The sequence below is a fragment of the Haliaeetus albicilla genome, chromosome 2, assembly GCF_947461875.1.
Source record: "Haliaeetus albicilla chromosome 2, bHalAlb1.1, whole genome shotgun sequence".
NCBI lineage: Eukaryota > Metazoa > Chordata > Aves > Accipitriformes > Accipitridae > Haliaeetus > Haliaeetus albicilla.
The window spans coordinates 71,025,168-71,039,075 of NC_091484.1; the positions used below are offsets into that span (position 1 = coordinate 71,025,168).

Consider the following 13,908-nt stretch of genomic DNA (forward strand, 5'->3'; position numbering starts at 1 on the left):
ATTTGACAGGTACATTAATGTGTGTAAATATGAACTAATGTGCCTGGAACATTAATGTTTTAATAGGGCACAGTCTTATGGGTGCCTAATTGAGATTAAGTATTTACCTATATGCTTTAAGCATCTTAATCTTTTTTTTTCCCTTAAATCCTGGACTGTTACCAGGTATTCATTAGTGCCTATGCTTTTCAATACATACACGAGACTGCAGTATTGTTGATATATCACATAGGTGCGGAGACAGGTGTCACTAGTGAGAACAGAAGGAGATTGATCCAATTTTCTGAGAACCAAAGATTATTCAAACTAGCATGGAAACCAAAAAATGGGGAAGGCTCATTAGGCAGCTCACTGGCTTTTTCTAGAGTTTGTGCCAACAGTACTTTTGGCCAAAAGCAGTGGTTACCTCTGAGTGCTTGCTGTGGTCATCTGTCTTTTTTTGAGAGTGTTATATGTGTTATCCTAATCTTACCTGTCTTCAGAGAACACTTGTAGTAAATATGAAAAAAACATTATTTACGGTTGACTATCTCCATCGCAGCATATTTCTTGTTTATCTGTTTTGACAATTGTGCTACTCTATCCAAGGGAGGAGGATTTGGTGTTTGGCTTGCCATGTAAAACGAAGTATTTTCCAAGTTTGTCCAGAAGAATCTGTTGCTGTGAAACTTGAAGTCAGAGAAGCTGAAATTTGTGCATGTGTCTCATAGTGGGGGAGTAAGGAATCCACTTTCTGTGGCTAAGGCTTTCAGAAGCCCAGGAGGTAGCTTTATATTTTCCTATGCCTAGGAGAGGAAAGGAGTCTGCAAGGTTTTTGGAAAGCTTGAAGCAGATCTCTGTGCATGCATCCTTGAATGTTTTGGGTCTTCTTCTAATCCTGTAACTTTCTTCTGTTAAGTGAAGGCTCTGTATTAGTGCTCGGTACTTAAACCTTAATCTGTTTCTTTTCTTGTAACTTATTGCTCAAGTTCAAAACTTGAATACTAAACATATGGTTATTTAATCTTCAAATACATGTATTTGGCTTAGATGCTCACCTTTGAAATAACTTCTGGAAGACTGAAAGCTAGTTTCTGAGCACTACAAAATTAACATTTTGGTAGCTTTTAACAACCTCAAATCCACTTTTATTGTACACAGACTACATTCTAGGAGTAAATCCATATCCTACCTCTACTACCTTTAATTTGAAATTTGGCGTTTGATGTCCTTTATGGAGTTGGACTTAATCTGCCCACTTAAGCCTTAAGGGGAATTTTGTGAAGGTCTCTTTTTGTCTGTTTTTACTTTGTGCCTGCCGTAGCTTTTTGCAGAGGACTGATGGCAGAGAGGAACTGGTGTGCTAGAAGAGATCAATGCTCATGGTTAGGATGTCTGAGGTTCTCATTCATGGTTGGATGCAGTGGTTATGTAGAGAGCATAATTTTCAGGGTAAATGTCATGTACAGATAACCCTCTTGTGTTAAGCAGTGAGGGAAGAGGTGATAAAAGTAGATAAACAATAAAGTAAACCAAACTTTCTGCTTTTAACTATAAAGTAGGCTTTTCAGTGGAATATGCCCAAGCTGGAGTGAACCTGTGTGAGAAGCAAGAGATTGGGTTTGTTTGTGGAGGTGTATACTGGCAAATGGAGAAAAATGAAATTGTTATGTGAGCAGCAATCTGACGGTCACTTAATGGCAAGGATGTCTGAAGAAAGTGTCCCAATAGCTCTGTTGCTTGAAATTAGTAAAATTAGTGTTAAAAACACCAGTAAAAAAAAAGTAAATATGATTTTACGTATTATTTTGTATATTTACATTTGCAAATCTAACATTTGATTATTAGAGCTTTGTTACACTTTTAGACTCAAGAGCAAATGCTATGATATATAACCTTGTAGACCTGTGATTTGTGTGTGTTGGGAGGGAGAAGTACACGATCCATTCAGCGCAGAGCATGCGAAGATGGGAGGTGATGGATGCGGCTGCAGCAGCAGCAGCGGTGTGTGGGCAGCCAAGGAGTGAGCAGTACTCCGACTGTACACTTGAGGGCTCCGAAGACTGCGAGGAATGGTGCGGAAGCAATTGCAGTTGAAGAATGTATTTTAACTAAATTGGCGCATTGTACCTGCGCAGTGTTTAATGCTTGCTGGGCCATTTGGCTACTTGCCATAATTGGCTTTCCATTCCCTTGATTGGAATCATAGATAAAAATTTGCTAATCCACTTTCTTTGCTGAAAGTATTAGAAAAGTAATCCATCTTTTAAAAATGCTTGAGCAAAATCATATGGTATAAAAAATACTTTACAGAATAATGAGATTAATGAGAACTGTAAGGCATATGCAATTTAAAACATTTTTCTATGGTTTTAAGGGGAAAAATGCAGTCTGGGCACTATAAAGCCGTAAGTACTTCCTTTTTTTATGCACTGCCTTTTAAATGTGCATTACATGTTATGCTTTTGTCTACCTGATAAAATGTGAGTATATATTTAGGAAGAAGGAACTGCTATTTATTTGTATTTTTCTTATGTTTGAAAATATCTGATTCAAAGTTCTTGGCTGTGTTCTTTCCTCTCTCTTCCCTCTTCTGCCCACAGGGCATCAGAGCACGCATTTTGGAAACCCTTGTCATGCTTATTCTTCTTGCACTGCTTATCCTTGGAATTGTATGGGTGGCTTCAGCACTCATAGACAATGATGCTGCCAGTATGGAGTCTTTATATGGTATGGAATTCAAAAAACCACCACATTAGTTTGATTTTAATTGTGGAGATGGATGTTCTCAATTAAATGTATTTCTAGTAAATGCCACGTGAGTATTGCACAGGTTGTGAAGAATCTGTATTAATTTACTCAATACCATTTTTTTCTGTTAAATCCGTTTTTAGCATGCTGAGAAGTTCCATGCTCATGTGGACATGATGTATGCTAAAAACAAGTGACTTAAGTGGAATGGAAGTAAAAGCTGAAGATATTTTTCAAGCTAAAGTACTTGGGAATTTAGTTGCCTGCAGGATTATTAACTGAGTAATTCTTAATTTATTCTTGAAAATACAATTGTTCAATCCTAAATGCTTAAGAAGTTAATTCAGTTGTGTTTGTGACATAAGTAGTGGATTTGTAATAAGCTAAGGCTGTGCTCCATATTTTCTTTACAGACCTCTGGGAATTCTACCTCCCATATTTATATTCCTGTATATCACTGATGGGATGCTTGTTACTTCTGTGTAAGTATCTTCCTGATTATTCTAAAAGATGAATGACTTATATTTTTTTTTTAAAGATTAAAGGAAACTTTTTCATTGTGAAAATGAAGATTGTGAAATTTAAGAGTGTGAATTCTTTTTTTTTTTTCATTATTAAGTTTAAATTTACGTGTAAATTTGTTAGGTTTGGGTTCTGAAGTTTGAACAAATGCTACGTTGCATTTTCAGGTTTTGAGGAACTTCACACCTCACCCCAAATAATTTCAACTTTTAACTTTTTAAAGCAGGTATTTGAAAAATAGGGACTCCATTCTGCAAAGAAAAGCACAGCTTTTAAATGAAATGTCTGCAGGAGGTCAGTAGTATGAAGAGAAAGTTATGTTGGAACACTTAGTTTGTCCTATAATTCAGTAAGCTATCCTTCTTCCTTTTTTAATTGAAAATGTTCCTGTATAGACAGAAGTTGGAACACAGAGCAATTAGCCTTCATAATCTCAAAACTGGTATCTGGCCAGTCTGGAGGTGTTATATGATTGCATATAAAACAAATGCAGTAAAAAAACTCCAATCTTATACCAACTGGTCCTAGTCAGAGTTCAGTCATATGTTAAGGGGAATAAGGAAAGATGATGGAAGGCTCCAAATCCCGCTTACAATTTCAGCGCTGCCCCCCCGAATAATTTCTAGAAAATTGCTGAGAGGGGGACAGAACATCTCTCTTTCTAGATGATCATGGTTTCACCTCTTCTCCAGGCTTTATACGTTTACAGGTAACACTTACAGGGCTGTTATTGTGGAGAAAGGGTGGGGAAGGATAGTTTGAAATATTCTTAAAACTAAGCAAATCTACCTATGAAAGGTATTTCTCACTGAGACCTTGGTGAGTCTCCTTAGGTTCTCTGTATGTGGAGATTCTTAAATTCACTTTAATGGAGGGAGGGGGAGAAGTAAAAAAAAGTGGTTCTGAATGTCTCATGTAGGCTGTTCAAGAGTCTGATTCACAACAGTTGCTGAATGTTTTAATGGGGAAGTTGGCTTACAAACTTCCTGCATCTGTCTTGCACTTTGTTTCAGCAGAGCTGAAAAAACAGTGTATGTTCTGGGGCTATGGTAAACTAGTTCACCAAAATAATTGGAATTAATGCCAGTTTTTGGAAGTTAATTGTAACTTACACAAGCAAATCACTGAAGTGAGTTAAGGTCCTCAAAGCTGTTATATCTGTGTAGCTGAAAGGGCAGCATACAGCGATGGGAAAGTGGTAGATGCTGGGGTAGAGCTTCATTAGAGCTTCAGCTGGTGTAATTGCTGAGGCAATGTATGAGTAAGGCATACTGTGGTGGTGATTTGGAGCATTGCTTCCTTTCCCTGTTCTCCTTTTCCTGCAGGCTTCCTCTGTAGTAAAGGAAGACTAACTTAAGTTAGCTTTTTTGAATACTCTTGTATTTTTCCTGTAATACATAGTAGTCATAGCGAAACACTAGTTAATAAAAATAAATGTAATCCTTACTATAAAATCTTGTGTGTGCTGCTTCTTTTTTTGGCAACACTCTTTTATTGTAATGGAAACTATAAATATATATCCTCATACATGCTGTTACAAATCCCTTCCATTTCCTATGCAATTCAGTACCTGAAGGCTGTTCTCCCTAAAGTGTTGATTTTTACTAATAATTTTCTATTATCATGGTTTGAGCCTTTCTCCCAACAAGCGTATATGTACCATAGCTGGAAACCATAACATGCTATGATCAAAAAGGGCCAATTGTTATTTCATAGAAAAGTAGCTTAAAATCTGGTAGCTGAGCCTACTATCAACTGAAGTTGCAGTATAACTTTCAGAGCAAAGCATTTGATTTCTTGACCTTACAGCTACACCTGTGCTAATAGATAAAATGTGCCTGAGATGTTCTCCAGTGCTATGGTGAACTAGTGTCGTTTGATCCATGATATTGCAGTTTGTGGAAGGTGGCTGTGTACGTATTGCCTCATGAGAATGGTTCCTGGACTGTATAACTCCAGAACTGCACCTGAGGATTGTTTGGGAAAGTGCTAACTGGCCCAGGGCAAATCATGCCAGGGATAGTTCTAGCAATTTACTAGTGTAGGCAATGAAGTCTTAATGCCCAGGAATGTATCCTGGCACTGCTGAATTTGCTAGTGTAGACATAGCCTCTGGTGCCACATGCTTTGAATAAATAATTACTTGAGCAAGTTTAAGGTATCTGATTATATGGTGTTCCTTGTTGACAAAAAATTCACAGTTGTGCTCTTGGAGGGGAGAGGTGCTTGTCATCTTCAAAATTCATATGATAGCAATGTGTTTTAAATTCATATCAGAGTTTGAAGCTCTTTGCAGTTCTCTTCAAAACTATGCTTGGTTATATGTGGAATAGCACATTGCACATCAAAATAAAAATTGGTCTTTGACTTACAAACCACTGTTTTGCATAATCTTTCTTCCTCTGCAGTATGCACACCAGTGGGACTTTCACGGATGTTTACAGTAATGGGTCAGTTGCTCGTGAAGCCAACAGTAAGTGTTACACAAATCTGTCCTCATGTGCTGTCTATTATAAGGTAGAATCGCATTAGGGTACTTTCTTTTAGAATGCTTGCACTTCTACATAATTCTCTCTTCAGTTCATGAGAGTTTCTATAGTCAATATTTGTGTACTTGTTTAAAATTTTTCATATAGCACAAAAGCCTGTTTTTTTCCAGAGAAAAAAGGTGGTTTTTAACTGTGTAGACTTCCTCTGATTTTCCAATTTATATAACAGCTACTGGTATTAATATTTATTGCCAGTATTGCCTACTATGTCTGTTTTGCAAATGCCTGAAAGATGTGGGCCTGTTCTGAGTTCAGGAGCAAAGGATACAAGACCAAATTAAGGCTGGATAACAAGAAGGGTACCTGGGGGTATACTTAGATGGGTGAAATGTAGGTAGTTGGCATCTGTAAGAAATTCTTATACATAAATACTGTTCTTGTACTTAGTGCTGCGAGGGGAGAAGTTTGTTCCATGTACGAGTGCTCTAGTGACTTTGTTGTCATGTCTCCTAGTTTGTATTTACTAAAATTTGGGTGTACTTAGGTCTTGCGTTCCTTTTCATTAGTCAGTTCAACCTTGAAAATACAAAGAAAATATATACTGTTTTGCTATCTGTAAGCTTTAAACTCAAGGCACCTGATAGTAAGGTAGACAGGCTTCATTTATGTGGTTTTAGCTTCCAACAGCAATGTATATTTGCTTGAAATACTGGCTTATGTGAAAAGTCACTTTTTAATATACTTTTGCAAAATCTGCAGTTACTTTTGTTTAAATCAAGTAGAGTGTGAAGGTTGATAGGCTGATATGATTTGAATGTAGGTCAGATGTACTGTCCCTTCCCCTGTTCCCTAAGTCTCTTTAGGCTGAAACTGAACATAAGAGCTTTAACCTGAAATGAAAACTTAACAGAAAGTTTGCTTACAGTAAAGAAATAGATCTGTAACAGAATAATCTTCTGTGGAGTTATTATTTGTATCAGTATTGTAAAGTTGTAGACTATATATTTAAAATATAGGTTACTAGAACAAAATGAACCTGACTAGATTAGTGCAGTCAGAAAAACAAGTGACTCTGATACTCAGTCAGTTCATGTTTCTGTTTCCAAATACAGATCCTTGAAGACCTAGATGAGCAGATGTATATCATCACTTTAGAGGAAGAAGCAATTCAGAGGAGGCTTAATGGTATGCTTGTTCTGGTACTGCTTCAAATTCAGTATTTAGAGTAGAGTGGTTCTGGTCAGGAGTATTGATCTCACTGTTACATAGCTGCTTCTCTCAAAATAGAAAATTTCAACATCTTGGTACGTAACAAGCATTATAGGCTTACATTTCATTGCTCACTGTGTTGTTCAAGATTGGCTCGTGTGTGTGTGTGGTTTGCTTTGTTTTTAACATGTTGTTCAGCTCTAATATGTGAATATTCTGAGACTGAGAGCTCAAATTGAGTAGTTGGCCAGACCCACCACCCTTACTGCAAAATAGTTTGGATTGGTAAATGACTATTTTAGCCTTGTCTGAAGAACAATGAATCTATATTAGCAAGAGGGTCAACTTCCGGCATTACAAGTTTTGGTTTTTTTGTTTCGAGGATTTTTTCTGTTTCAGTTCATTATTATTTAGAGTCTTAGGTAATACTTCATTAAAAATCAGAGCAGTCCTTTATATTCTAGGAGCTATTTGATGAATTTAATAATTTTAATACTTCTATTAATGACTAATTAAAAAGAATAATTATAAAAATGTTTTAGACTTCTTGTATTTAGTATTATAATTTTGCACTTCTTGATAAGGTGTTTCTGTTTTGAATGATGTCAAAAACAGTATGAAGCTTTGGCTTCTAAGAGAAGGAGTATTGCAGATAGCAGGCACCGATTACGGAAAACGTATTGATTCTATAAACCTGGAAATCATGTTGTACAAATTCTCTTCTGAATTGCCTTTAACTGCATGAATAAGCCATCCATCCACAATTTATACAATTGCTTCAGGTTGGAAAACCAGAGAATATTCATGTCACGACACATCCATTGTTGTGTTGTCTTACGACTTATTGTAGCCTTAATTTTCTTAATTTCCTGCCTTTCTCTCTTATTCTTCAGTCTTCTGTCATATATCTCAATCTTTTCTTCTTTCAAGTCTCAGTAAGTCTCCTTTCGAAGTTGCTTGGTCAGGGAAAGTACCTTTGATAACAGTAGATCATGGTGGTCGTCTTTTTTCCAGTGTTTAACATTTGTGGAGGAGTAGTGACTTATTTGTGCTAAAATCAGCCATTGTTTCAGTTTAAAAGTAATGTTCACCTTTGCTGTTTTGGAAGCTTAGGTTTTTATACTGATGTGCATATATATGTACATATTTACATACAGACATGCAAAAAGGTGCATGCAGTGAATGTCTTTGAAGCTGTTATGGGGTAATTATAATTGTTCTGTGTGTTTGATGTTAGCTAGCAACTGTAAAATATTTGTTACTGAATATTTGATGTTGTCATGGTGATTGTGCTTATGTACAAGAAAAGCGATACAGAAAAATGACCCAGTAGTTATTCAGTTATCTATTGGAAGTAGTGCAGAGTGGTTGGTTTCCACTATTCAAGTGGAGAATGAGATTATTTAGGTGAGGGTTGTCTGCTGTTTTTCTGCATAGAAGTCTATGCAACATTGTTAATATTGCAATTTAGTAATGTCAGTCCTGAGGTGGACCTAGTCTGTTTGTAGGCATCTACTAATTGGATCTGGATTTGGGACATGTGCAGGTGGCTCCCCTAAGCAGTAGCCGAAAGACTGGATTCTCTTTCAGTGAATCGGTTAGTATTCAATGTAAAGTGGAACTGCAACCCACCCATGTTCCACAGAGCTCTCACCAGCCTACTCGTGAGAGGTGAAAGACGTGGGGCTTAAATGTCCTTTGACAGGGGAGGGAACTGAATTCTCCTGTTTCACATGCTGAGGGAATGGTATTGACACCACCGTCTGAAGGAATGCTTGAAAACCCATAGTTTGGTGTACAGAGGAAAATTAATGGGCTTAAGCTGAAAAGTAAATAAAAATCTAAGCTGAGATACAGCATGTGGGTGGGGGGCAGTGTGGTATATGCACAAGAAGACACTCTGCGAGATTTTTGTGAGTAATTATTTAGGTAATTTTAAGTATGGTTCTCATTTATGTGGCCAGCATGGAAAGCTTCATCTTCTCTGCCAGAAGTCTTTCTAATACATATGAATTATGCCAGAAAAATAGATACCTTTTTTGCCAGAACTATGAAGACTCGTGCTTATCGTGTCTATTGCATGTTTAAAAAATGTGTACAAAAGGAGGTGTGGTGCTAATTACATCAGTAAATGTAGTGCTGTGATATTAGACGCCATAATCTGTGACTTAACACACAGATTGTGCAAGTGTTTTTGTTGTTGTATCGGAGCAGATATATCAGGCTACACACTTCCCGTGCCATGGCTGTTGCAGCTCTTCCACAGTTGTGGTAATGGAAATACATACATGTGCTTAAGTAAACCTGCTGGACAGTTTTGCAGTGAAGTGTTCTAAAATATATACTCCATTTATATGTATAACCAAAGAGTTGAATTTTTATTAAGACTGGAGAGGACAAGAGCACAGGCTTAAGTGATACTTGATGATTGTCAGTGCTGATTTTTTTTGTTGTTTTTCTTGATAGAATAATTGCTATCACACTCCTAGCACTACTTTGCCCTGTCCTAATGAATGTTTCCTTAGACAATGTCTGGACATAGGAAGGGGGTAACATGAATCACTGTTCCCGCTGAATAGGCTGGGTAAAGCCTGTGTTTTCAGAGAAGGAAAAAAGTTCAGCTGTGTGAGCTGGTGCAGTTCTTGATTCATATAGATGCAACTGTCTTGGTGGTGATGCAATTGACAGAGTATTCTGTAAAGCTCTTTATATTTGAAAACAAATCTAACTGTGAAACTGCATATCTTCTTTGCGGAAACTAATTTTCTTCCTTCTCAGATGTCTACAGTGTATAACTGAAAATCGGAGGAGGAGGGAGGGGAAAGTTTGATTGTGTTATCTACCCTAGTATTTTTATCTATTGAAGAGATACTGGGCTTTGGGAAAATGTTTGTTTCCAGTGTATTATATTTCAGTACCCACATCACTCCTACAGTCGAAGAATAAAGCTGGGACTTTTTTATATTAAAAGAAAAAAGTTGCCTTCAGCTATTAGTTTTCCTGAATCCAAAGAGACGGGTGGGGTAGGATCAAAAATACTTACTTGATCAAAGTTATTGGCTCTGAAGGTATCCTTACCTATGTAAGAAAGATGAAAGGTGTTGTTTTTATTGCACGCTAGTAACAGTGTAATTTTGAACTAATTGGTGTTGAACTGCCAATCACCTAGGGGGAATGCAAATAGATACTCTTACAATTTCCTTTGAGGTACTGAAATCTTATGTCGGGGCTGGAAGAAAAACAGAATAATACCGTTAAATTGACCTTAAATGAGCTGCTTTGTGGCTTTCTTGGAGAATCCCTTCTAACTTTTCATTGCTAGTCCAAACAAGTCTTGTCTACCAATTTGATTTATTGGCTAGACAGCGCTGACATTGAACTTTGTGCATGTTTGAAATAAAGCTAATGTTATAGAGCTTTTAAGAATTTAGCTGCATCCTTTTCAAATAGTCTTTTGACTGATCTGAAACTTTGCCTTCCCCTCTCATAAAATATCCTTTTGTATAGCAACCTGTTGTTTGCTACTATTTTTAAGGAGGAGCTACAACAGCACTTAAATATGATTCAGAATTTCTACTGAAGTGTCTCTTAGGGACCTAATGCGATCACGCTGACTTTGTTGGAAAAAGTCCTGTGAATATCAGTGTTTTGAGCTCTGGATTTTTATATTGAAGGCGGGGAACAACATATATCTTGAATAAAGCTATTCCTCAGAGACCCCTGAATCAATTATGGAGAAGAAGAAAGTGTCAGATGCTAACTTGAGTTTTCTTACTTTTTCAACTGCATCCATTAAAGTTCTTGAGACTTTTTCCACTGAGCTCTATAGTTATCCTTTTTCTTAACTCATAGTGATGTCATTCCATAAAACAGATGTTTTAGAGGTTTTTTTTGAGAGACCACATCAGCACAAAAGCTTATTTTTGTAATGATAATGAGGTTTTTATTTAAAAAAAACCACCAACTTTTTCTAAACCCCTCCATATTATGATTACTTATTTAAAAAACACTGAGAAATTAAACTGACATTCATACTGCAGGTACTTCAAGTGAGTAGAAGTTGTTACAAAACAGCATTTGTCAGTCTTGCTGATTAGTCCTGGGATTTGAGATATGTATATATTTGAAGCCCTGTAAGTATTACCACATATGGATTATGTCATTGATATCAAAGAGAAATGTTTAGGCATAGCACAGAGGTTATGTGTTATATGCAAAAACGTGTGTGAAAGAAGCATGCTATTAAACATGTAAAAATTAATTTTTGAAACAGTTGGATGCCTCATTGATAATTTGACTGCATTGAAAAAATCAGTATTAATATTCTGAAATAAAAAATAGTAAAAGTTTAAAAAAAGGTCCAAGAAATACTCTTATATATCTTGGTTTTCAGGTAGGACCTCACTGTGCTGGAATGTGGGGGCTGATGGGATGACAAATTCACCTTCTCATCTTGTACTGAGATTTCTGGATGGATGAGCAGACAACAGAAAATAAGGAAATAATGAGACTGGACTATAAAGTAGTGTTAGTGTGCCAGCAACCTAAGTGCTATTTAGTTTTTGTAGGCAAATGATCAAGATATGAGATAAAAGCCTGGACAAGACTATTAATCTCATAGAAATTTATTGGAGAGTGTTTTAAAAAAAGTATCTGGATCATGGTGCTATTACAGGTTAGCCTGCAATCAAAGGTGAGGCTGAGGGTAGGGAATGGCCAACAGGCGAAGGGTGTCAATGTAAATCAAGAAAGCAGATACCGGAGAGGATTTAGGGTTTATTAAGACCTTGAATGGTCACTGCCACAGAGTGTTTTCGCAGAGTGAGATTGGCCTGGAATAGACAGGGAAAATATAAGCCCTCTTAATTTATTTTCAGGTGCGATCATTCAGAAATAAAAGGGATGAAAGTGGGGCAAAGATGAGTGGAGAGTGTCTCTAACTCAACCCGGGAAGAATATTTCCAGTTTGTGATTGCAAAGAATAAAAGCTAAAGTAGAAATTATGAGATTGGGACTGAAACAGCAGGTCTCTAGTCAGCATTTCAGAGCTGTGTCATTGCTTGAACATGGTGCAGTTGTTTGTAGAGGAACTGGAATCAAGGAGAGAAAGCACAGTGTGCTTGCACTGGAAAAGATGGGTGGCTGGAAGAGAATGGGCGGTTGAAGGGAAAAAGGGTGGAGAGGGAAAATGGGCTGGGTTTCCTAGAGCCCCTGTAGGGATAGGGGGAAGACTTGCTGAGCAACTTTTAGGCAAAATTAGGAAGGGAGAGAGGAATTAATAATACAGTTGTCAGTTTTCAGCTGGTGTAGAGGAGGGAGTTTGAGGAGTTGCACAAGTGACATGCATATGCTGTAAACTGTAAAAAGGAAAGTGAAAGAATATGGTCTCATGGGTGGTTGTGAGGAAGATCTGATTGTGGTTGTCAGAGGGAGCTTTGCGGCAAAAGACTGACCAAATCAGGCAAACCGATAAGAGCAGAAGATACGTCAACAAGCAGGTCAGCAGTATGGAAACTGAGTTTGCTGAGTAGAAAGGACTGGGGAAAGGGAGAGAGGGGCAGAAGCTGAAGCTGGAGGCCCAGCCAACAGCTTAGTTTGGAGGCAAAGGTCCACTTTGTCTTCAAGTTGCTAAATAATAATGCCCTTGAAGGGCATCCAGAGATTCTTTACATCTTGATATATGAATCGTATAGAGATACAAGAATGAGGCATTTGAGCCATCCTGTGTCAGGCTGCCGCACCATAACTGGTTTATGACAGAAGGTCGCACTGTGAAACCTCTGATGTGCTGAACTCTTCTGGTTAGACAGAATTAGAGGGTTCTTGACTAAGCCTCTGTTTTTTGAAAAGTAGTTGAAGAGTCTCAAAGAAACACCTGCAATTTAAACCCACAAGTGTTAATGTGATGCTTCCTAAATCTGAATTGTCACAGTGTGTCTTACAGTACTATAGTTAGTCTCATCCAAAAGAAAATACTTTCTTCTGTTTTAAAAGGTATATCTTCCACAGTGGAATACCAGACAGTAGAGTTGGAACGGGAGCTTGAAAAAGTAAAAAGCAAGAAAACGAATCTAGGTAATAAACTTTTTTCCTACCGTTTCATGTGGATTGCAGTTTAATAAATGACCTTAAGATGCTGTGTTTAGCTTGTAGCAGTCGCTTGATTGATTCCAGTTTGTTCTTACCCAAATTTGTGCATTTGCAGTCCTTTCAAATTGTCATAGTTTCTACAAATACATTATATGGAATTACTGCACCCCTCTAACAAACAAATTTAAGTAGGGAGTCTAATTTGGATCTTATTTTTAACGTAATTTTAGAGAAATTGTAACGCTCTTGACTTCCTTGCATGGAGTTCATATAATGATATGCTGATGATTATTTGGGATAATCTAAGACATTACTTTCCTCTCTGTTTTTGAATTATTTCTATAGAAGTCAAATTGTGTTTAAGAACAGTAAAATAATTCTTAGTGGATTTGTGTCTTTTAAAACTGAAAAGTGATACTTCTGGTAATGGCAGCCGTGCAACAGGAATCTCCTTACTCATTCAAAGGCTTGCAGGATTTTGCATTTATCAGTGTGTTATGTGCAAAACTAAGACTGTGGTAAGAAAAAGTTGTTGGGTTTTCTTTACAGACATACTAGTGATGTCCAGTGAGTTAGTCTTGCCTTTCTTGCCTTATGTTATAAGAGGAAAATACTGTTTAAATATTTGAAATTCCTTTCTGTCCCTTTAGTTCATACTAAAATACACATGTAAATGGCATATTTTTAAATTCAGTATATTTTAAACTTTGCAGAACTGCTGTGTGCCAGGGAAAAAAAAATGTTATGGTGAAATATGTCTGTAGACAAGAAAGAAAAATCTGCTTCTCTCCGTCTTCCCAGCCTTTCTTTAAAGAGGCTTCATATTTTTGGCATCACTTTGTACAGCTCTTCAGGGTGGATATTTTTA

General features: G+C 37.1%; 1 protein-coding gene across 2 annotated transcripts in view; it reads left to right on the forward strand.

Annotated features, from left to right (window-relative positions):
* The window catches only part of LMBR1 (limb development membrane protein 1), a 77,612-nt gene that overhangs the window by 45,507 nt on the left and 18,197 nt on the right, over positions 1-13,908 (forward strand). Inside the window, exons 6-10 of one of the 2 annotated variants that reach the window (XM_069778195.1) lie at positions 2,583-2,709; positions 3,144-3,212; positions 5,661-5,725; positions 6,854-6,926; positions 12,960-13,025. In XM_069778195.1, the coding sequence (XP_069634296.1) occupies positions 2,583-2,709; positions 3,144-3,212; positions 5,661-5,725; positions 6,854-6,926; positions 12,960-13,025 (400 nt within the window). Of the gene's footprint in view, positions 1-2,582; positions 2,710-3,143; positions 3,213-5,660; positions 5,726-6,853; positions 6,927-12,944; positions 13,026-13,908 lie in introns of both variants that reach the window. The other variant, XM_069778194.1, reaches the window with a different exon arrangement.